The sequence below is a fragment of the Malania oleifera genome, chromosome 10, assembly GCF_029873635.1.
Source record: "Malania oleifera isolate guangnan ecotype guangnan chromosome 10, ASM2987363v1, whole genome shotgun sequence".
Classification (NCBI taxonomy): domain Eukaryota; kingdom Viridiplantae; phylum Streptophyta; class Magnoliopsida; order Santalales; family Ximeniaceae; genus Malania; species Malania oleifera.
This window is the reverse complement of record NC_080426.1, coordinates 15,721,723-15,746,322: the sequence shown is the minus strand read 5'-3', so window position 1 is coordinate 15,746,322 and position 24,600 is coordinate 15,721,723. Positions and strand designations below refer to the sequence as shown.

Here is a 24,600-nt window from a genome sequence, read left to right as displayed (position 1 = left end):
GCCCCAATGGTACGTTCACGAAGATCTGATTCTAAGTTCTTTTTCAAAGGAATCTTGCATAGTTCTATTTTATACAGGTAGTACTTTGTCAAAATTGAAAGAAATTGATTCAACCAGAGTATGTATATTTGGTTCTCTGTGGGTAATGTTTTGCCCTCTTGAACGTGTTAGCATGAGAAAATTGAAAGCCAGCATGCCTGGGGATCATTTTAATCTCCCTTGTATTTTCTTGTGGGAGGAAATACTCGCCATAAATTTGTGGAACGCTTGTTTTCTTTGGAGTGATTCTGCAGTTTATGCACAACGGGTTCTAAAAAGGAAGCACATATGGACATGGTATATCATGGTTTATGGTGAAGGCAACATCTGTACCTGATGATTCAGGGCATGCCAATTACTTTGTCCTGCTTCGAAGCCAATTCTTCAACTGCATTTGAAGGTATTGTTCTTCCTATTAATGGCGGAGAAACTTCTGGCTTTTACTGTTCTTATTTTGCACTTGGCATTGTAGTTCTGTGGTCGGAGCTTGTTTGTGGACAGGTCTCTTTATGTGAAAGCTCTCCTTTTTACCCTTCTTATCTATAAATGTTCTTGAAACCAATTTTCCTTACCTTTTTCCTCATTTTCTCCAAAATCAAGGTTTGGGTAGATAAGATGTCCTGCCATTGGACCATGCTGCTACAAGCATGCAGGCAAGGCCAATGTGCAAATGTTGGAGAGGTTGATGGTATGGTTGTGATGGTTTCTGGGGGCTTGTGGTGGGGAAGCGTGCTGGCTCTGGTGTATTGTAAGTTGGCAACTTGGCATTCTAGTGGAGTTGTTGAACGATGATGATATGCCTCTTGGGGGATGCGATGGTGGCGATGGTCCAATTCTGTTGCTAGATTCTATTAAAGTTAGCTACGATTTGCCTTTGGTTCTCAATGACCTAACAAATTTCTAACAAAAAGAAGTGAACAAAATGTCATGTTGCCTTGTGGGAGAGAGTGGGTAATATTGAAATACTAATGGCAACACTGTCCGAATTCTTTATAACCTGAAGCACCATGTTTCCATTATGATTTGATCTACATTCTTAACTTGTGTCATTCAAATATGATGTCACATATTGTCAACAATCTGTTTTCCATTTCTTTTCAAGCAATTGTGAGTTGGTGTTGGGAATTCAAGTCGTGATGAGGGCTTTGATCCCACCTGTAGTACCGAAAAGCTGTGTCATTACTTAGAAAACCAGGGCTGGTAGTGATTGTGGTACAGCATGATGTCAAATTTTCACTAGGACTTCACCTGCCTACTGAGCTGTAATCACAGTGACCATTTAATACCAAAATTGGGTGTACAACCCAAAATAAGTAAATGAATAATTGAAAAATAAAAATAAAAACAAAAACAAAAAATTTTGAAGTATTACACCTTGAGAAGTAAAATTACCAGAAACTAGAAAGAGAGGGTAGGTTGAATCAAACAATTGCTTGCTTTTGTGTTGGGTGCTCCAAAGATCTTAGATTTAAAAAATCTTTGTTCAAACTAAAGTTTTGATTATCCTAAATTATAAATCCATATTCAGTTAAATTATAGGTGGACTGCCGACTTAATTCCTGCATCAAGTATGTTTCAAATGCCCTCCAAAGTTTCGAACATAATACACCAAAGGTCTTTCTCAGGCTCCGTCGAGAGAAATTTCATCAATTAAAGTAAGAGATACCATGTCAGGTTTGATCTGGTCTCAAAATCTAATGAATTAATAATAACAATAATGGTAAAGGTTATTGACGTCAGCATCAAGCAATAATATGTCAATCTTTTTTAAGCTTTAAAAATTATCTTTTGTTAATTATTAAGAAAGATCGATGATAGGCATCAGTATATTTTTTAAAGAATCAATATTATTTGTTGAAGAATAATATTTGAGTCTTGGGTTTTAAATCTCGATAGTAGCATTAGATTTCTTTGGCCTAAACACCTTTTTCCCAACCTCCCAAAAACAAACCACCTTCCCCATTTTGGTTTGCCACTGCTTGTGTCGATGCTGCCTATAATTCTACCCTTCTCTTTCCCCATATTTTATAATTTAAACCCAAACATTATTAATGCATTCATAACTCGAAAGCCCAAATGAGTCAAAAGGGCACAATGTAAACGCAACGCCAGCGTATATATGTATATGCCCGATGCCCATGCACCACGTAACACCCACACTTCACCCACTCACCGTCCAATCTTTAATCAACCGCCCTTCCTGTCCCGTCCGCCCTCCCACGCGTCCTCTCTCTCTCTTAACTGATCCTTTCGAAAAATCTCAATACCTCGCGATCTCTTCCCCCTCCTGTGTATTCACATTTCACACCTTCCCCTTCGAATTGTTCCAAGTTGTTTGCTAGATTTTCGATCTTCAGCTTCGTCAACCCACCCTCCACCCCCTCGTGCCCTGAATTCCTCTGGTTTGTTCAATCATCTCGCGTTGATTCGACGCACCGCCCTCCGGTTCCATGCCGTAAGCTCTTTGCGATCTCAAATAACTCTCCTGGTTTTTAAATTTCAGCATAATTTATTTTTTTTCCAAGAAATGGGTGGCCAGTGTTCCAACCTTTTTTAAATATTTGTATGTATTCTCGTCGATTTTTAAAATATTCTTCTTTTTTTAAAAAATAAAATCAGCTCTCGAACAGTCAGTTTTGCAATCTGTTCGAATTTATGCGGGGATTCGGGTAAAGGTAAGAGATGTTGATGATTTTTTTGGTTTTAATTTGTGTCGTATTTTTCCTAATTTTTGGTATTTTTTTAGTGCATATTTGATAATTTTGGTTTTATTTTGTGGTGAATTAGGGTTTTGGAGATGGTGATTGGGAGTAATTTGGATACGTTGCCTGACGGACTTGTACAGACAACCATAGATGACCGTCTGGGAGGATCGACTGGGAATTTAGAGAATAGGTTGCATAGTGAGATTCAATCCTTGCTGGGGGACCACCGCAATCGAAGCTTCATTGATCGGGAAAGGGATCTGAATATGCATAGGAGCGGTAGCGCGCCGCCCACAGTTGAGGGTTCGTTGAATGCTGTGGAAAGTTTGTTTGGGAACTCAAATTTTCAAGAGTTTAGTAATAGTAGTAACGCCAATAGAGTTTTGTCGGAAGATGACATTCGTTTGCACCCTGCATATCTTTCATATTATTACTCCCATGACAATATTAATCCTAGGCTTCCCCCACCATTGTTGTCGAAAGAGGATTGGCGTGTCGCCCAGAGGTTCCAGGCTGGGGCATCTTCGTTTGAGGGAGTTGGGGATTGGAGGAGAAAGAAGTTGGTTGATGACGGAGATAGTTCTTCATTGTTTTCGATGCAGCCTGGAATATCCTTACTGATGCCCGAGGATGAATTTATTGACGCAAGTAAGCTTTCTGCAAAGAGTCTCACTCGGCAAACTTCTGCTGAATGGCTTGATAGGGGCCCTAATGGTTTGGTTGGGCTGTCGGGTGCCAGACTGGGTGCAAGGAGGAAGAGTTTTGCTGACATTCTTCAGGTGAGTGATGCTATGTGGAAATAAATTTTGTAATGTCATAATATTTACTTCAGAGTTCTGTGTAGTAATTTGCTTCTGTGCTCCTCTCATTCCTGGTTTTGAGAATTTCATTATGGATTCTTTTGATGTTGGATGGCATTTTGGCATCTTCATGATTTCATTCTTGGTGGTTCTTAGGGGAGATTGTATTGATCATCCATTACACCTTTTGAAAAAAAAAAAAAAAAAAAGGAAAAATCTATAGTGAGTTGTAATGCTTAATTTTGGTGAATGTGAATTTGTACAAGGATAATCTTATAGTGGTACTGAGTTTATTGTTGGATCGTAATGTGAAGTCTGATGAATAGTTTAAAATAAAGAATGTGGACACCAGTGGTCAGGAGATTACTAAAAACTTAAATATAATAATGTGTTTATATGATTATGAACCATATGGCTATTTATTAATCCATTAATTGCTTGGAAAATTTCATTGACAAATCAATTTAAAGCCACTCAATTGAGTTTTTTTTTTTGCCAACTCTAATTTATTTTTGATGTAGATATTCAATTGTAATTTGCACCACTTTGCATGTTCACATGATTTACTATAGTGCTTTAGGACCAATAATCAAAAACATACCATGGGAATGATTAAGCTCCAATTGTTTTATTGTGGGTGTCCCTAGGAACCTTTACTATTTTAATACAAAATATGTACATAGATGCACCTGTTCACACAGTAGATCAATCTGAAACTTCTTCTTGAAAGAGTTATTGTGCTGGTGTTTGATAGCTATTCTATGGTTAAAAGATAACCATAGGGCTAGCTGGATTTTTTTTGCCCCCTCTGAAAGAAATTTAAATTTTTTTCCTTGTGGTACTCAGAACCCTCGAAGTTTTGATACTTCACATTCATGTTCCCCAGAGAAAAGGAAGCCTAAGCTTAACATTTTTTCATTTAGCATTAGTATTTGCAAGTGAGTAATACTGAATAAATATGTCTGCATTTTATAATTTATAAGTGGACATATTTTATTTGATTGTATGAAGTATGAACTAATCAATCCACCAGTCGACAAGATTTTCTGTGCTAACTCACAATTTCCAGTGGGCAAGTTTCTGATTTGCAGGGTTCTGTCTTCTTTCAGTTTTTCTTAGTTGTTTGCACAACAAACAAAAAAGAAAATAAGGACATATTAAATAAATTATAGATAGTTAGACATAACCTGAATACTAGACTAAAACTGACAGTGACAGTTAAGATAAAAATAAAATTAGAACTTATTAAAATTTTATTTACTAACTTCATAGGGAGCAAGCTGAACAATTACTCTTACCGGAGAGAAAATTTTTAACTGCATTGGTTGTTGGTTTATTTAATACTAGATTTTTAATTCTTGTTTATTTAAATTTATTAATTGTGTGGTACATTATTACTACTCCTAAATTTCATAAGATGGCTGCATTATTATATGTTATCAAATTTTTTTACATAATTATCCAGCATGTTTTCGATTTTTTTTTTTTTGTCAAACTAGTTGATAATACCTTCCAGCGATTAGGTATATTATAAATCAAAGTACCAACACTCGGCTCGTTTATTTCCCGGAATAGTTATTCCTTGGAATAAGATGGAATAGAGTGAACATTTTGGAAATGTAGGTAATAGCTATTTCTTGTATGTTCCTTTTTATTTCATTCAACATGTAATAAGAAATTATTAGACATTCCCATGGTGAAATTTGGGAATAGTTATTCATCGTCTATTCCTTGTTATGAACTCATAAAAAGCTTCACATTGTTATATGTTTTATGGTATCAACATAATTTTTTATATAACTAATTGTAACTAGCATATTCTAACTAATCTAATCCTAAGAATAGACATTCCGAGAACCAAACATAGGGTTAAAAGTTATTTCTAGAAATGTCATATGGTTTATATGGTCACTATATATTCTTTGCAATAAGTGAAACAAATTCTTTTTTCTTGAAGATAAAAATTTTAAAATGAGGTTTGATATGTGAACTTGATTAAACTTTGTTGTGATTAGGCTTATTATGAATATGATATTGACAACATGTCATACTCAAAGAATCATTTTTTCTCAAGTGAATGTTTTAGAAGGAAGTTGAATGTGTGCATCTAATCCCAAAATTTTGCATGATGTTTGAGATGGTTTATTTATGCTACCAGGTTGTTTTTAATATGCTATATGAGTTGAGTGGTTAAACTATCTTAAATCATGGTTAAATAATTTTCTGAAAACCATTTTCTTTTCTCAATAATAAATTCTGGATGTATCCCAACTTGAATGGAGATAAAGATGGTGCAAGACCTTATTAGACTTTGATAGACAAAGTGATGTAGGACAGCCACAGAAATTCAGAAATCAGAGAGAGAGAGAATTATGGGAGAGAAGTAGGAAGAAGAGGAGAAGAAGAATGAAGACAGCAGGCTTCTGGGCAGCAAAGGGCATAACAGGAAGACAGAAAAAGAGTTAGATATAGAAGCAATAAAGACATTTTTGTGTGGTTAAATGAGGATCAAAATATCTCCCAGAAGCTTCATCTAAGACTTGAGCTTCTATTTGAGTATAGAATGGAATTTCTAAGTTTCACTAAAGATAATTTTGGTCTGGTCCAATACAAATGTGGTATGGAGAAGTAGAAGGCAATAAAGACATTTTTGTGTGGTTAAAGGAGAATCAAAATATCTCCCAAAACCTTCATCTAAGGCTTGAGCTTCTAGATTACGAGTATAGAATGGAATTTGTAAGTTTCACAAAAGATAATTTTGGTCTGGTCCAACACAAATGTCATGCCTCTAATATTATGGGTAAGTGTTCCTTGGTTTGGAACAACAACAACAATAACAAGCTTGAAGTCCCACTATGTGGGGTTGGCTTTATGAATCCTTTTCTGCTAATTAATCGATCCAGTGCATTTTTTTCAACTAACTTAAAAGCTATTGAATCCTTTCTCACTACTTCATTCCAATTTTTTTTAGGGCTACCCTTTTTTCTCCTAGTACCATTAACAATGACTAGTTCGCTCCTCCTCTTTGGTACACTAATTGGCCTACGCTTTAAATGTCCAAACCATCTAGTATCTTCTACTAGTGCTATGCCTAACTTATTGCGAATATTTTCATTGCTTATTTTATCCTTTAATGTTGTACCACTCATCCACCTTATCTTATGCATTTCGGCCACTTTTATTTTTTGAATGTGTTGTTTCTTAGTTGCCCAACATTTTGATTAATATAGCATGGCTGGTCTTACAGCTGTATTATAGAAGGAAAAAAGAAAAAAGGCATCCCTAGGTCACAAGGCTCCCCACTCTGTGAGGGTAGGGGGAGGATCATCACAGTGTACACAGCCGTCCTATAGAACTTTCCTTTTAATTTTAATGGTATTCTATAATCACACAGTACACCTGACACACTCCTTCCTTTTACCGAACATGCTTTAACTCTATGTACTAGATCCTCTTCAATTTTCTCCCTCCTTTTGCATAATAGAACCAAGATATCAAAATCTATTAGTACCGTTGATTTCATGATTATCAAGTTTAATCTTGTCTTCAATATTCCTCCTTACATACATTCATATATTCTATCTTATTTTTACTTAACCTAAATCCTCTAGACTCTAATCTTGTCTTCGATCTTCTTCCTTACATACATTCATATATTCTATCTTATTTTCACTTAACCTAAATCCTCTAGACTCTAATGCTGCTCTCCAAAGTTCTAGCTTAGGTTCTACCTGCTCTTACTTCCATCAATCTTCCTTTGGTTTGGAAGTCATTATTAAAGTTTCTGTTCCATTACATTATGCATTAGCACATGACCATGGTGATTCTCTTCATTTTCTTTTTTTTGTGTGAGATTTTTCCTTCTCCTTTTTTTTTTTCTGTTGAGTGGGTGGGAGTAGGTTTGTTTACTAAATTTCACCATTGATTGCGTTATTCTTTACCCTGCACTACATTTTCATCTTGCTGGGCAAAAGTTACTGGCATGACTATTGTAGTATTGTCTTCACCTTTCTTGGTATTTCTTCTGCCTGGGTCACTATCACATTAGTTGTTAATGGCAAAATTTGTGTAATATTTCATATGTATTACTGTTTAGAAAACTCCTCTTCTCATTTTGTTTTGTTTTGTTTTTTTAAATTCCGATGGAAGCTGAAGATGGTGACAAATGAGTTATTAAGCTTTTTTGCCTTGGTCCAACAATCTGGCATTACTTTATGCATTGCTTGAAGTTATAGTTACCTGCAAGACTTCATTGTTGCTTATCAATATGGTTCAAGCAGTTTGAGTCAGCAGTGTATGCACAAATATGCAATAGATACACGGGCTATTTTATCATAGTATCTTACATTGATATCCTGTTCGACTGATAAATAATTTGATGTTTATATGTGCTCTAGGAAGGAATAGACAGACCTACTTCCTTGTCAGGTTCTCTGTCTCGGCCAGCTAGCCATAACGCTGTTTGTGATACTATGGATAGAACAGCATTCTCTGATCTGCATCCTGCAGATTTGCATAATGGAGGGGAATCAATAAAGGCCTTTCATTCCAGAGCAACTGCCACTGGCGTAGTTAGAGTTCAGAACCATGGTACAACAGTTTCTCATTCTTTCGCACCTGCTGTGGGTTCATCCCTGTCAAGGAGCACAACCCCTGAACCTCAGCTAGTTGGAAGGTCGGCTGGTTCTGGTCTTCCCCCTGTTGGTAGCAGGATTTGCTCTATTGAGAAGAAGAATATTGTCGGGTCAAATGTCCAAAATGGTTTTTCTTCAAGCATGACCAAGCTTGATGATATTGCAGCTGCTTTATCTAGCTTAAACCTGTCAAGAAATAGAGTTGTAGAAGGTAGTCATTTACAGGTCCAGATGCAACAGGAAGTTGATAATCAACATAACTTCATCTCCAACCCTGAAAATCTAGGACTTCCTACCAACTATGCTGATTTGGCAAGGGAAAATGGAATCATAACAGACCAGAATGTTTCTAAGATGAGTTTGGATGGGGGGCAAGCAAACTTTCCAAAAAGAATATCTTCTTCGTCCAGTCTGTATGGAAAAATGAATTCTCCGGGGTTTGGAAATTTAGAAGGATCTAACTTTAATAATTCAAATATCTCAGGTATGGACTATACTGCCCACGTGCCTGGCATGTATTCTGTAAATGGTAAGCTGGGTTCGGCAGTCAACAATCATCTTGATGCAGGTAATTTCACTTGTCTCTTGCTGAAGTTTTTCCTTGCTGAAGCCTTTCCTTGCTGAAGCCTTTCCTGTAACTCTTCCAATCATCACAGAAGTTTGGTTAGCAATAATTGATTTTTTTTTTAATGGTCACTTTTTGGTTCAGATTTAACTGGTAATGGAGATAGACACAGTTCACACAGAAATCCAGCTGCACAGGACCTTCATTTGCCAGTTTTGGATTCACGTTATGCTCAGTGCTCACAAAGAGCTTCTGATTATGCAGTGCGTGCTCCAGGTGGCCTGAATGATCCTTCTATAGCAAGAAACTACACTGGCACTTCACATAGGGATTTGCTAGTGCTTCAAAAAGCATACCTTGAGGCAATGCTTGCTCAACAAAAACAGCAGTATGAGTTGCTAAATTTAAGTAAATCAGGTGGCATGAATCATGGATATTATGCAAATCCATCTTATGGTCCTGGCATGCCATTTCAAAATTCATTGGCAAATTCTCCTGTTGGACCTGGAAGTGCAATGTTTCCGAATGAACGATTCTCTCGTTTTACTTCTGTGGTGAGGGGTCCAATTGGCGGATCTGTTGGATCATGGAACTCCGAACTTAGTAATAACATGGATGGGATATTTGCATCATCCTTGTTAGAAGAGTTCAAGAGCAACAAGGCCAGATCTTTTGAACTCTCGGACATTGTTGATCATGTAGTTGAATTCAGGTAAAATTGTAAAGCTCTATTTGGTATTTTATTTTTCTTATGGACCACTAGCTACAATCTCGAGTTCTTCACTCCTGTTGGTATTGCAGTACTGATCAGTATGGGAGTCGCTTTATTCAGCAGAAACTCGAAACTGCCATGGTGGAAGAGAAGAACAAGATATTCGTGGAGATTGTTCCTCATGCTCGTACACTGATGACTGATGTCTTTGGGAATTATGTCATACAGAAAGTATATTATTTTCATTTATTCAATTGTGAGCAACAAATATGTTGCACATAGATTTTGAATTTATCCGCTGATTGTTCTTGAATTTTCAGTTTTTTGAGCATGGTACAGAAAGTCAGAGAAAAGAGCTAGCTAGCCAACTTATTGGGCATGTCTTACCTCTCAGTCTTCAAATGTATGGCTGCAGAGTTATTCAGAAGGTGCTCTGTGAAGCTCTATCTCTTGATTTGTTCCCTTAGCAGATGCATATTATAATTTTTCTTCACTTCTCTGATCTGTCTGATTTTTATCTTAACTTGTTTCCTTTTGCATTAAATAAATCCATGCTCTTTAGCAAGATGATGTAACTTTTCATGTGTACAACTGCTCATTTCATCTATTATATTGCTTTTTTTAGTCTTATCATTGCTATTCTTCAAATCTTCCGCTGGAGCCATACGATTTTTTATGAAATGACAATGCCTCTGCTCCAACTGAGAGAAAAAAAAAAAAAAAGGTGTTTGGCACCTGATATGCTCCAAAAGTAGTAGAATTATCTTCTGCTTGCTCTACCCTTGGAATTTTCTTCTGCTTGCTCTACCCACCGATTTCTTTACTCTTAGAACTTGTTTAATTCTCTTATCTCTGTCTACCCTCAATCTATTCAGAAGGTCAGACACCCAGACTGTTCCTGAAACATTTATCTTTGTTGTCTCTTGAAATTGGGTCCCTTTTCCTCTTTGAATAAAAAAGGTGATTAGAGCCTGCTGATTAACTTCTGCCTGTATAGATTTTTCCATGGTCAAATTTTTTGAGCATGTATTGAAATGCAACTGAGACCTGCAAACCATCGCATTCTGCACAATTAGTCATTTCCATTTGAGTAATATAATAAATACTACATGGCGTTGAGAACATTTTGGTTATGTTAATTGAGGGTACCTTTTTGAAGACATGCAAATAAGGAGATATTTTTGGAAGAGCATTCATTTCTGATTCTTGAAACAATGGAACATTCTGGATTAATGAGTAGTATAGGAAATTAAACATATTAGAATTTTCAAATTGAAAAATTGTTACACATCGACTAGTTTTATGAGTGAGTTGGATTCTGAATATCTGATGAATATGATGTTCACATGCACATACCAGAAGTGATATATTAACACCATCTTCATGCTGTAGCAGTAATGAACAACAATCATTCCAACTGACCTGAATTTGACCCCTGAGGGTGACTCACTGGTGGCCTAGGCCCTGAGGTTGCATGTCAGATTTAGTTCCAAAACCCGCATTGAGACCACTCACATGACTATGACCAAGCTTTATGTCATGCTCCAATAATTGCATCCTTTCCACTAAAAGAAGAGAGCTTTCAGCATTCTTGTTTCTACTAGGGAGAGGATCTGCATCTGCCCATCAAAGGTAGTTTCTAGGTGTCATATAATTGAGACATGTTAGAGGGATGTGGAAAGACAGAGAACGGTGTAACATTAAGGGCCTGTTTGGTATCGTTGTTCTTTTCTGTTTTTTGTTTCTGTTTCTCCACAATGAAGAAACAAATTATAAAAGCGTGTTTGTTTAGGGTTTGTCTTGTTTCTGCTTCTTCATAGTGAAAAAACAGATTATAAAAATGCGTTTATTTCTTTTGTCAGTTTTTTGTTTTTATTACTAGTTTTTAGTTGTTTGCCAAAAAACTGAAAACCAGATTTTGTGGTTTTCAGTTGTTTTGGCAACATGTTTGCAAAAATTTTAATATCCAAAAATAGTTTTTTTAGATTAATTAGTCATTTTATACACTTTTAAATTAAAATCAAAATTAAATGATTATATAAATTTAAATATAATTAAAATAAAAATATACATATATTTTAAAAAATAATAATAAAGCTAATTATAAAATACTTTTACTATTTTTCAATTATCATGTCTAATAAAAATTTTATTGTAAAGTAAATTTTGAAAGTAGAACAATTAAGTAAAATAATTATAATAAATTTTATTTTTATTATAGTAATTTTTTTAATGTTTATTATTTTTAATTTTATTATTTCAATCATAATTTGATTTAAAGATGAAAATGACAATTTTTAATTAAGTTTTTAAGTTGTATTAGTTTTATAAATGTTAACCAAATAGGTTGCTAGTTTCTAGTTTTTAGTTTCTGTTTCTGATTTTTGGTTTTCATTTCTAGTTTTCGTTTCTCTAATTTTTGACATTGATACCAAATGACCATTTATGTTGTCAGGCAATCTGTTGCCAAAAATTTTAATATCCTAAAACATAGTAGTCAAAAGTGCGCCTGACGCGCGCCTAGGATGGAGGCATAGTGGGGCGACGATGCTAGTGCCTTATCATGGTTGAGGCAAGGCGACCTTCAAGAGGCGCAGTGAGTCGCGCTTCAGATATCTGACCTTTTAACTTCATTTTTTTTTTAACCTTTTAAGGAAGAAAACGTAGCTTGACTCGAACCAGTCCCTAGCCCTAGTTCTAGCCAGAGGCTTTGACTCAAACTAGCAGGTCCAGGTTTTGTCTTCGAGCCTTTGAACCATGGTTTTAAATCGTGGTTGCGGGTAGCGTAACGTAACATTAACGGGAAGCGGGAGTAGCAGATGTTACATTAACGGGAAGCACGCACAACCTTGTGCATATTAGCGTACTTGCATGTTTTAAGCTTTTAGTCCTTCTTAGAAAGAGTTTTAGTGTATTTTGGATCCTTTAGTTCGAGTAACTAAGTTATTTGGTAAGGGCAACAAGTTTACATTTGTTTTAAACCACCATTGATAGAAAAATTATGTGTGTGTGTGTGTGTGTGTGTATTTATACTTCTCATTGTTTTTATCTGTGATAAATTCTTATGTGTGCTAAATTAATTAATAGAACAAAATACATTATTCACTCCATTAATCTATTAGACATATAAGACATACAAATAATACAAATATAAAATAGCTAGAAAAGAAAGAAGGTTGAAGTTGAAAAATATAGAACATAAATATCACATTACTAATATTATCAAAATAAAATATTTTCCTAACAAGTTAGCATTTTCAAATAGTTAATTAATGCATCTATTGTGAGTATTTAAAGAAATAGTAAATTTTGTATTATTATCATCCTCATTATAATCTTTCCCCCCTCTCGCCACATGGTATATTGAGAATGATTTATGAAAGAGAGGAAAAAAGTGAGAAGAAAAAGTAAAAAATAAAATATTTTGTTTGGTGTAACAGTCTTGTAGCGGTTACGTAACAGCCGTAGCGGCCTTTACGTAACGGTCGCAGCCGTTATTTAAAACCATGCTTTGAACCAACACAAAACCAGCAGTCCAGGCTTCGTCTTCACATCTTCAAGCCTTCACCAGCAAGAGAACCATTGCAGGAGCCCTTCGTCTATGAGGTTCAAGCCTTCAAACCAGCACAATCTTCATCCTCAAGCCTTTGAACCAGCACAAAACACCTTCATCTTCAAGCCTTCGAGTCTTCGAGCCTTCGCAAGAGCCCTTTGTCTTTGAGGTTCAAGCCTTCGAACCAGCACGATTTTGGTCTTTGAGTCTTCGAGCCTTCCACCAGCAAGAGAGCCTTCACCAGAGCCTTCGAACAAGTGAGAGGCTTTGAGCCATTGAGTTGTCATTGCCAGTCTTCATGATTCGTCAGGCTGCTTCAAACTAGTAAGTCTTCTTCTTGTTGTTGTCATTGTTCTTCTTCTTCTTTAGTATTTTGCTATTGTTGTTGCCTCCTCCTTCTTCGGCTTCTGCTTCTTTTTCAGTTCCTATTCTGCTTCTTCTTCTTCTTCTTCAGTTCTTCGTCTGCTTCTTCTTCTTCTTCTTCTTCTTCTTCTTCTTCTGCTCCTGCTGCTTGCTGGTGGCTAGCAGGCTGCCCCTGCTCTTGGCAAGTTAGAGATTAACTTGCATTAGGCCACTATGTTGATGCTTTTGGGTCTTCGGCCTGGCAATTTCATTTCCTTTCTAATTTGAAGCTTGAACTCTTGCATGTGTACTTACTTATGTTGAGCTATGTTTGTTTCACTTGGAACTTGGTACTACTTGTCATAATTTCAATGTGTTTATGTTTTGGTGTTGAATATTTGGCATTTTAAATTATAATATTACTATTGATGTGTTTTCATATATCAAATTACCCATCAAAGAGGCATTGTGCACAAGTTTAATAATTGTGTGCCTCACCTTTGTGAGGTCTCGTGCCTCGGCTCCAAGTACCCTTTGCACCTCAAAGTGTCTTGCGCCTTTGACTACTATGTCCTGAAATAATTTTTTTGGATTAAATTATTCATTTTATACACTTCTGGGAATATTAATATAATTAAAAGAAAAATATACATAAATTTCAAAAAATAATAATAAATCCAATTACAAAATACCTTTTCTACTTTTCAGTTGTCAATAAAATTTTTGTTGTAAAGTAAATTTTGAAATAAGTGAAATAATTATATTAAATTTTTTTTATTATAGTAATTTTTTTAATGTTTATTATTTATAATTTTATTATTTTAATCATACTTTATAATATTAATTGATTTAAAGATGAAAATGAGCATTTTTTTAATTAAGTTTTTAATTTTTATTAATTTTATAAATGTTAACCAAACAGGTTGCTGGTTTCTAGTTTTTAGTTTTTGGCTTTCTTTTCTCTAATTTGGGGTAGTGATACCAAGCGGCCCCTAAGCTGTTTGCAAACAGTGATACACTGATGGAATTTATTGCTGGTCAAGATCTGTTGGGAATCTTGCAAAATTCATCATTTTTTTTGGGGTGGTCAAGTGTTTGGCCATCCGCCATCTTTCATCCATCCTTCCTTGTGTCAAGTAGAAAATAACCTTACAATCACTGGTAAACTAAAGTGGAATTACATCTTTCCATGGAAATTTATTCTGAAGTTCTTGTTCCCTTCAATTTTCATACATTACAGGAATATGTCTAATTTTTTTAAAAAGTAAAGACATCAGATACAAACCAAAAGAGGAAATATTTTTAAAAATAAGAAAAATAAAAAAGAAATAGAGGGGTAGCATTCATCTCATGATTGTAATCACACATTCATCCTTGAAATTTGTAATGGAACATCTGGCCATAGGAATGGGCTAATTTTTGAAAGCCTGAAATGCATGTGCAAGGTTTATAGTGAAGGCGATGCTAACATTATCATTTAGACATGCTGGAGATTTCTGGGGATTATTACTTCAAGCTGCCAATCAGACTACTGATTGGACGTCTGGTATTGGAAATGTCATAGAAACCACAAAAATGTGGCGAAGGAGTTAATGGGGCATGCCAAGGATCATCTTCCTCTATCGTGCTGGTAGATGAACATGTGGCTGTACTTTCTAATATGTCTATTTATCGCCAGCTGAACAAATCTCCCATGCTACACAAATCCACTTTTGGAGTTTAGCGAGAACATGATACTTGTCTCTGCATTTTAGATATGCTATCTCTGTGATTTGAACTTGATCTTTAATATGTCCATCCATTGAATTATCTGCATGACTAACATTTTTTGTTTAGTTTTGGGATGATATGATTGGCCAGGTGCTCCTCAGTTGATTGTAAATGAAGTCATGATTATTTTATCCAATTAGAATTGTTTAAGCATGCTAGAAGGAGTAATGGAAGTTTTTTACATAAGAGGAATCTCTTTGATTTAGCAAAGCTGAAAGTAATTTTTAATTTTTATGCAAAGTTCTTAATGCATTAATTCTTACAACAGGCATTGGAGGTGGTTGGTCTGGATCAGCAGACAAATATGGTGGCAGAGCTTAATGGTTCAGTCATGAAGTGTGTTCGGGATCAAAATGGTAACCATGTGATCCAGAAGTGTATAGAGTGTGTTCCTCAAGATCGAATTCAGTTTATTATCTCATCCTTTTATGGGCAAGTTGTGGCACTTTCCACCCACCCTTATGGCTGTCGCGTCATTCAGGTTTGAAATTTTAGTTTGTGTTGTTTTATTTATTTACATGTATATTTATCATAAATATAACAATGATCTGGCATTGCTTCTGGTGCTGTCAGAGGGTCCTGGAGCACTGTGATGATTTGGACACACAACAAATTATCATGGATGAAATCATGCAATCTGTGTGCACTCTAGCTCAAGATCAATATGGCAATTATGTTATTCAGGTATTTAGGCTTTATGTCCATCAGGCTTTCAACATGCTTAGGCGCTTCAGATCTTGTTTTTATGAATAAAAAATATGATAGTAAGTTGGGGCTTTGTTGTCTTGGTCATTTCTTTTGCATTAATAGTTTTTTGCCCGGTTTTTTGGTTATTTTCTAGGAAATGGAAAAAGAAAATTCTGCTTAACTTTTGTTCACCCACACTCAACCCTATACCTATGAGGGTTCAAGTAACATTATGTATAGTTATGTAGTCATATCCCGCTTTTTGTAGGGCCTACAAGGAACTGTGAGTAAGAGTTCCTACTGTTGGATCAAATAACTGCATTGTAGATTGTCCTTTAAATTTGGGCATCAACTGGTAACTGATGGGATCCAGTCAAGCCATTCAAAGTTCAGATCCTGTGAATGGGCTAAAAATTTCAAACGATGCTCTAACTTTACTGCATTGATTGGGTGCCTGTTTGTTGTTGATGGGATTCAAATTGGATTGACACACAATATAATGCAAACTAAATCGAATGGTAGCAACCTTTTTATGGTCCCGTGCAGGCCAACAAAAAATTGGTCTAAGTTAGTTTTACATCACATCATTTGAACCCTCTGTGTGTATGTGTCCATTCTCATTTATGCTGTGCATTCTGTCTGGGGCCAATTTTTGCTTGACCCTGTACTAATTGCCACTCTTTCTGCTTCCTCTAATTTTACATATTTTACATACTTATAAGAGCAATGGTAACAATGATGAATGATCATGAAATGCTTCAATATATGTATTACAAGGATTATCATTGTCACTAATCTGCTCCAAGTCCAAACTAATTTTCTATAGTTTTCTTTATCCAATTTTTTTTTCCCAAACTTAATAATTGTTATATTTTTTTCTTTGGCATGAATTTTAAAAAATAAAAAAGAAAAAAAAATGAATATATGGAGTGAGAGATGTTTGTGAAGAGAGGGTTAAAGAAGTGGGTGGCATGCAACAAGAATACAAGGACAATGTTAAACTGAGATAACATCTGTTTTCCGCCATAATAATAAATAAATAAACCAATGTTAAAGCACCTTGTTTTGCAAAAGCTTTTGTCTTTGAGTGGGTCGCTTGGATTACGTGAGAGAGTATAATCCATGTCTTTGGTTTATCCAGCACTGTTTCAATGATCTCTATCTCTGGCTTTTCTGCACTTAATTAAATTAGCATTCAAGGGAAATGAGAGGGCCAGGGTTGAAGTTCTTTCACTGTCAGAATTTTATATCTTCTCGTTAAAATTAGAAATATTGTATGGCATTTGACATGCTGATAGGTTTTGGGTGTTTTGTTTTCCTGTGGATTTATTAACCTTGACCCGTGAAACAAAATAGATTGAGGTATCAACCAAAAATTTTGCTAAATTTCTTGGAAGATTTTGTGCTTCAATTTTATTTCTTTAGTTTTATGTTTTAAATCATAAGCCATGTGTCACCTGATTCCATACATTTTTTCTGGTTAGCATGTCCTACAACATGGTAAAGCACATGAACGTTCTGCTATTATTAGCAAGCTAACAGGACAAATAGTGAAGATGAGCCAGCAGAAGTTTGCATCTAATGTTGTTGAGAAGTGCTTGAGTTTTGGTGGCCCAGAAGAGCGTCAACTATTGGTGAATGAGATGCTTGGTTCCACAAATGAAAATGAACCCTTGCAGGTTCTCACACCTTCTGCCCCTCTTAACTATGATGCTATATTTTTTTTGGATTGAAATGAACATAGCTGAATTTTCTGTTACAATCTGAAAAATGTTCAACCATTTGACGTTGACAGCATGTGATTCCCTTGAATATATATACTGAACATGCTTTTACTACCCTCTTTGTTCTTCTGGCAAACACTGCTTCTGTGTGCTGGTACCTGATTAAATTGTTTGATGCCAATAGAGATTAGTTGCAAATTAGAATTATGTGAGGATGTGCTAGAGTCTGAAGCAGTCAACAACCTGATCGACTTGAGCGGGTACATATGAATACAGATGCCAATCTAGGTGCTGGATTTGTTCTGATCCGCACGGAAGCATGAATGAATCTTTGAAGTGCCATTTAGTTTCCACTGCACCCTAGGACTGGAGTTATAGTATGACATGCTTTCCAAATATCTGGGTGACATAGTAACACAGATGAAGTGATACATGTTTTGAAATAATGTTTTGAAATATTCGAGGGACATAGTACGCACGGATGAATTATTTTGAGGAATACATGGATTATTTGTGATTTTTGGCACTCTTGTCAGATCTGTGGAAGTAGGTCTGTAGCCCTGCGTCTTATACCAGTAGTTGTTGTTGAAACAGATGCTTTCATATTTTGAAGTGTGCTGTGGCATGCAATGGCTTGTTGGTTAAATGACATGTTTGAACAAACTGAGGGCCTCCCTGGGGGAAAGGGGGGTTTGGTGGGGTGGATCTGTTTTGACTTGTAAAAAATGCAGAAATCTTAGATGTGAAAGGCCTATGCATCTATTTGCTGCTTGTTGAATAACCAGTACTGACAACATGCAACATTGCAGGCCATGATGAAAGATCCATTTGGGAACTACGTTGTGCAGAAGGTGCTTGAGACTTGCGATGATCTGAGCCGCGAATTGATTCTTTCTCGTGTCAAGGAACATTTGAATACCCTGAAGAGGTATACTTACGGGAAACATATAGTCTCTCGTGTTGAAAAGCTTATCACAGCTGGAGGTAAGGAACCCCTTTATTATTGTTGATTGCCTCTCTTTGCAAGGCCTACTCTTCTTTGTATATATATATATATATGAGAGAGCTTCTCATCTTTTATCTACAGAAAGGCGCATAGGGATATCCTCGTTTTCTTCTTCTTGAGTTGGAAGAAGAGTAGTTCTTTCTTTTCATCAAGAGACATTCTTGTACAGCTGACAGCAATGGTGATGGTGGTATTGGGAAGTTATATCATTAGGAGTCTTTTCCTAGAGAGAGGTTGTAATGGTTGTAAATAAACACGGGATCTAGCAAACCCTGCTGGAATAAGATTTGGTGCTCCTGCTGCCTCTCCCGCTCTCTTTTTCTGTATACTCAACTTTCATTTTTGTAATGAGAGAGAGAGAGAGAGAGAGTTGAGTTGGGTCGTTTTTCTGGTAAGGAGTCAAGAAGGTTAGGAGAGAAGGCGAATTATAGAGCCTATCCTTTCTGAGAGCAGTACTTGTACGAGGTTCATTAGCCTGTAAAGCAAAATTTTGAGTGTAGATGGGTAACCGCTGAGAAAAGGCCGAGTGCCTTAGAGTTGAGATTTTAGAGTCTTAATGGATTTGCATGTAAATATTCTGCAATTTTACTTTGTAGTTCTTTTTACCCTATTTATTTTGCAAATATGTCATTATTTCTTTACCAAATGACGTTTAATTTTCATTAATGGTGAGGCAGGATGGTTTCTTGTGTCAATTTAATGCCCCACACACATTATGGAAAGAGTGCATTTGAACATTGATATAAATCTGGATAAATTATGTTCTCTCTCTAAAACCTTGTGCTGTGTTTGGGAGCATAGGTTAAATTGTGGAATCAAACAAAATTTACTAAGATTTTTATGAATTTATTTGTCTTTTTGTTCTAATTTCTAAAACATTATTTGTCCAAAAATATAAGTGTCTTGACATTTTAGTGTAAAACAATTACAAATGATTAAAATTGTTAGATATAATAATAATAATAGTACTGAGCTTATCATGCGTAGATATATGTTGTCTTTATTTTTGAAGGATTGTGTACATTTTTAAGAGCATTATTGCAATTTTATGGAAATTAAAAGAATTTACGTGTAGAATGAAGCACAAATATAATAGGAAAATTTGTGGAAACCTCCGTTGTGGTTTTAACCCAAATACAATAGGCAACTATGTAATTTTATTATGATTGTTGAAGCCCTATATTATTTTCAAAATGATGGAAAATTATAATTATGTTAGCCTATGTAAACAAAAGTTTAAAAGGACCAAAAATAGCCTACGCATAATTAATAAAAACAAGGTATACATATCATATTACGTGAATAATACTAGATTAAACATTTAGATGGTGACCAACTGTAACCAGATTTTATAATTTTTAGTTATCACAACTTATACTTCAATGTCCAAAATTAACTTTATGGATTAATTCATTTATCCTATACAAAAAATTTAATTAAAATTAGAAACAAAATGGCCATCTGACTTTAAAATAGAGTAGAAATAAAAATATCCAGAATATTTCAAAAATTTTGAAAAAAAAAAAACAAAAAAATTCAAAAAAATCATTTTTAACTTTTTTCTAATGTCATGTACAATAAGGTTGTTCTTGGAGCACTAACAAGTGCATTTTACAACTTCTGTTATTTTGCTTTTAATATTTCAATAAATTTTTAATTATTGTTTGATTCAAGGGCAAAAATGAACATGACCTCAAGTAAATTTTTAATTTATTCTAGTTTTGAAAAAAATACCAAACATATTGCTAGTATTCTGGTTTTCAATATTTGTTTTATTTAATTTGTTTTGTTTTGAAGAACTTCTAGTTTTTAGTTTATGTTTTCCTAGTCTTCAGTTTTCATTTCTTGTTTTTACATCCATAATTTTTTATAGCTATAACAAGCCCCTGAGTTAACAACTAAATATGAAAAAGAGAACCATCCCTAAAATATCGACTCTTCCTTCCTTTTCTGCAAGAAATACCAAAAATGGTATAGAGGGCGATTCAATTAGTCTCAGCTTTCATTGCTACATTAAAGGATCCTCATACCAGATAGTTAGCAAATCAGCCGTCAAAAAGTTCTGTGATGACAAGAAACAATCATCTATGTTTCAATATAAATGTTCGAAAATAGGAAATTCGGCAGCATTATTGTAATTTTTCAAAAAAAATAAGTACAGCAATGGACCCAAAGGATTATAAATGAGTTCAGAATGTGAAAACAACCTCCAAAAATGCATCACAAGAAGCTGGTGAGACAAACCAAGCTCCTAAAATGCAATCATGACAAAAAATTGAAATAAGGCATGATGCATACTTATCATAGTGCAAAAATGTTAGTAACACAAAATCTTAAAACAAACGAAAAAGGGGAAAAAAAAAAAAAAGAACCCAAAAAAAGTCAAAGAAACCTCTGCACTGTCATTCAGATTATGAGTATTGGACCCAAAGTACGGACAGCAGATTGTACAAGCAAATCTATCCAACAAAATGCACGCCCTGTTTGTCTCAATTGAAAAATATATATATCATGACATAAGTGGAAAATCAAGTCATTAAATAAAGAATCATTATAATATAGTCAAAATGTTCATAACATATAAGAATTCGTTTAATATGAGAGCAGCAGATGTATATCCAATTTATTTCAGTATACAGGCATCCTTTAGAAGAACAAAGGACGTCACTTTCATTCAGTTTTTAGCTATTTATAATACGTGCTGCCAAGAAAGTCTCAACGTGATGCTGCTGCAAACAACATACAGGGAGTTCTATAAAATAAAATAAAATAAAATTCCAGGAGAGATTATTCCATGACACAAATGCAATCTATATCAACTAGCCATGGGGCGTTAAAAAAACATTGTAGTCTTATTGCAACTCCGTAAAACTTACAGGAACAAGATTCATCTGGTTCAACCTCTGGCCTACTCCACCATCCAGAGTAGACTCATCCTCTATCTCTAGACAACATGTTCAGTCATCATTGTCGACTAATTTTTCTCCCAGGCCAGAACATGAGCACGAAATTCCCATTCCATCTACCTCTTCCTCACCATTTTGAGGCCCTGCCACTGTAAACAACATTATCACAATAAATAAAGAAGAAAACAAACAGCCAAAGACAATAACTAATCAGAAAGACAGGTAATAATTTTTCCAATACCAGTGCCGCTGTGTCTTCTAGAGGGAGAAATCCAACCCTGTGCAAGAACAGATGCTTGCATTTGCTCATTCTCAGCACACAAAGATCCTGATGCTTCTACAGAAGCAAGGTGTGAAAATATTTCTTGAAGTGCATGTGCAATAATTTCATCATTCTCCACATTTATATTCTTATGTAATTCTAAATTGCCACTTGTTGGTTCTGTGCAAAAGGATGTTGTTTGTGAATCTTGCCAACTTGGCAAATCCATCCAACAACCTTTTCCCTCCTCTCATCGTGATACTTTAGGTCCTTTAGATTTGGTACACTCTGATGTTTTTCCACAAGCAACCGAAACTGAACAAAAGAATTGAAAACATCATATTTATTTGCAATCAGATACAACCATGTAAATCGACTGAAATCATCAATAAATGTTACATAAAATTTAAAACCACTATGTGAAACAAGAGGTGCAACCCAAACATCTGAGTGCACCAAATCTAAAGGACCTAAAGTCTCACAATGAGAGGAGGGAAAAGGTTGTTGGATGGATTTGCCAAGTTGGCCAGATTCACAAACAACATCCTTTTGCACAAAACCAACAAGTGGCAATTTAGAATTACATAGGACATGACGCAAGACAGACTCAAACGGATGACCTAAACGTTGATGCCAAAGAGAACTAGGTGCCTTGATTCCCATAAAAGCAATTAACCCCCTGCGCTTATTGTGCGATGGGTTAGCGAGATTGATAGGATAGAGCCCATTTTCACTCAGACCCTAAAGGAGCGTGATTCCCGTCTGATTGTCCTGAACAAAATAAGCATTATGTGTGAGAGGAAAAGTTACATCGTTATCGGCACAAAATTTGTTAATAGAAAGAAGATTGGTAGCAGCTTGAGGGCAGTGAAAAGTGAATAATGTTATCAAGAAGAAAACTGTTGTTATGAGAATGGACAATGGATGAACCATTCTGTTTAATAGACAAACCTACACCATTACGTACACCAACAGTCTCATTACCATCAAACGGGCGTTTGGAATCAAGATTCTCAGCATTATTGGTTACGTGTGCATTAGCACCACTATTCCCAAGCCATTGACTATTCAGAAAATCAGCATTAAGATCAGCAACCATGGCTGCCGGCTCTATAGGAGGATGACGTCCTTGAACTGAAAAATCCATCCGCTGAAAACAGTCCAACACCTTATGATTAGTGCCCTTGCAAATCTGGCAAGGCGAACAGACACCAGAGTTGGAAGAGGAAACAGGGCGAACGTCCTTTGTAGATATGGGGGTCGAAGGTTTAATGGACAAATTTGGCTTGGTAGCGTTGGATCTAGAAGAACCAGAAAATTGTAGTTTCCACTTCATAGGCTGAAATTTTTGACAAGTGGTAAACAGAGCAAAGGAGGGCGTCTCTGACGCAGGATTAAGTGGAGCATGACAGTTGAGAATTATTTCATGATTTGGCAGTTCAGACCTGAAATCAAAAAAAGACATAGAAGTCTCCCGAGAATGGAAGGAGTAAGAGGTGATGAACTGTGTCAAAGTGGGATTAAGACCCCCAATAATAAAAGAGATGATATCGTCATCATCAACTGACTTTTCAACAGCAGATAATTGATTAGCCAAGAACTTGGCTTTGGACAGATAAGAAGTGCAGGTCATAGAACCTTGTTGGAGGTTCTGTAGTTGATGTTTCAAATAGAAAATCCAGGAGTTCGACTAAGAAGCAAAACGAGCAGCAATGGACTGTCACACCAAAAACGATGTATCCAAACCATAGAGAGAAGACACCAGCGAAGGAGAAATAGAGGAGATGATCCAACTTAGCAGAAGTTGATTACGACTCTGCCAACTAGTGTAGGCCAGATTCATGGACTCACTTTTGGTTGCATTATCGTCAACAAACATAGCAGGACAAGGGTTAGAGCCTGACAAAACCAAGCAGATTGTGACTCTTGAGGATAGGTTTAAATGGAGCAGTCCACGCAAGATAGTTTGTCTCATCAAATTTGATAGAGACAAGTTGCGTTGGATTGGGAAAAACAAAATTGGATGAGGAGGAGGAACCAGACTCAGACATGTTTAGAAAAGTGGAGGCAGGATCTTAAAGTGTAAGCTAGATAAGCTCTGATACCATGAAAGATAATAGAGTAGTTTTGGCAAGATACCAAAACCGTGTATATCATTAAGCTTATATAAACTTTACAGTTGAGATATCAAATTACAATAACAACCAACATAACATGCAGGATATACACCAACAAAATAAAAAGTTTGAAAATCAAATAGTTTAGTTTGTAGAAAGCACGAGATTGATATCCTTGATATCCTTAACAGAAAGGACCTAAAAAAAAATGCCCATGACAAAATGCCCTTCAATAATTTTTGGCCTTGGCCTAGACTACAAAATGCTGACATCCACCTCTCCCAGACCCCACTCAAAGTGGGAGCCTTGTGCACTTGGTACGGGTACGGCCTAGACTACAGTAAATTATTGACAAACTAACAGTTTACAGTGTGTTAGAAAGACACCTTTCTCCCATGCATACCATTCCAGTCATAATATCACTAGAACAGTCCACAAATGAATATCCATAGGCAGAACATGGCACCACCACAAAAACTCATATGATCAAGTTCCAAAACAATAAGATGCTACAAGAAGTAAAATGATAAGGGCAACTATCAATGAATGAGTTTAGAAGAAAAATAATGCTCTTTACATCGACAAGGCATATCTCTAAAAATTATCTAAAAATGGGTTACCTTGCATCAAGTGACTTTCAGGGTTAGCAACTAAATCAGTACAGATTTCCTCAGGAGTTATTTTCTAGTGGACCCTGATTTCATTCATTAAAGGATTGAAGAAATGCCTACAGGACCAAGCATTCAAAGGCACCTGCTGCCATATCCCTGTCAACTGG

At 35.7% G+C, this 24,600-nt stretch overlaps 2 protein-coding genes across 4 annotated transcripts; one reads left to right on the top strand and one right to left on the bottom strand.

Moving 5' to 3' along the window:
• The first annotated feature begins 2,198 nt into the window (after window positions 1-2,198).
• LOC131165405 (pumilio homolog 4) lies at window positions 2,199-19,183 on the top strand. 3 transcript variants are annotated; one of them, XM_058123172.1, is made up of 12 exons: window positions 2,199-2,494; window positions 2,659-2,714; window positions 2,827-3,523; window positions 7,942-8,746; window positions 8,888-9,455; window positions 9,545-9,686; window positions 9,776-9,883; window positions 15,389-15,601; window positions 15,694-15,804; window positions 17,292-17,486; window positions 18,341-18,515; window positions 18,619-19,183. In XM_058123172.1, the coding sequence occupies exons 3-12, from the start codon at window positions 2,837-2,839 to the stop codon at window positions 18,654-18,656; spliced, it is 3,042 nt and encodes a 1,013-aa protein (XP_057979155.1). In that variant the 5' UTR covers window positions 2,199-2,494; window positions 2,659-2,714; window positions 2,827-2,836; the 3' UTR covers window positions 18,657-19,183. The 3 variants fall into 3 exon arrangements, with proteins under 3 accessions (XP_057979155.1, XP_057979153.1, XP_057979154.1); XM_058123170.1 differs by lacking the exon at window positions 2,659-2,714; XM_058123171.1 differs by having other exon boundaries at window positions 2,199-2,714.
• Window positions 19,184-21,073: 1,890 nt separating this feature from the next.
• Window positions 21,074-24,479, bottom strand: LOC131165404 (uncharacterized). The gene is made up of 3 exons (XM_058123169.1): window positions 24,443-24,479; window positions 21,685-22,020; window positions 21,074-21,592 (listed from the first exon to the last, which is right to left on the bottom strand). Exons 2-3 carry the CDS (start codon window positions 21,932-21,934, stop codon window positions 21,495-21,497), a joined length of 348 nt encoding a protein of 115 aa, XP_057979152.1. The 5' UTR covers window positions 21,935-22,020; window positions 24,443-24,479; the 3' UTR covers window positions 21,074-21,494.
• Between the last annotated feature and the right edge of the window lie 121 nt (window positions 24,480-24,600).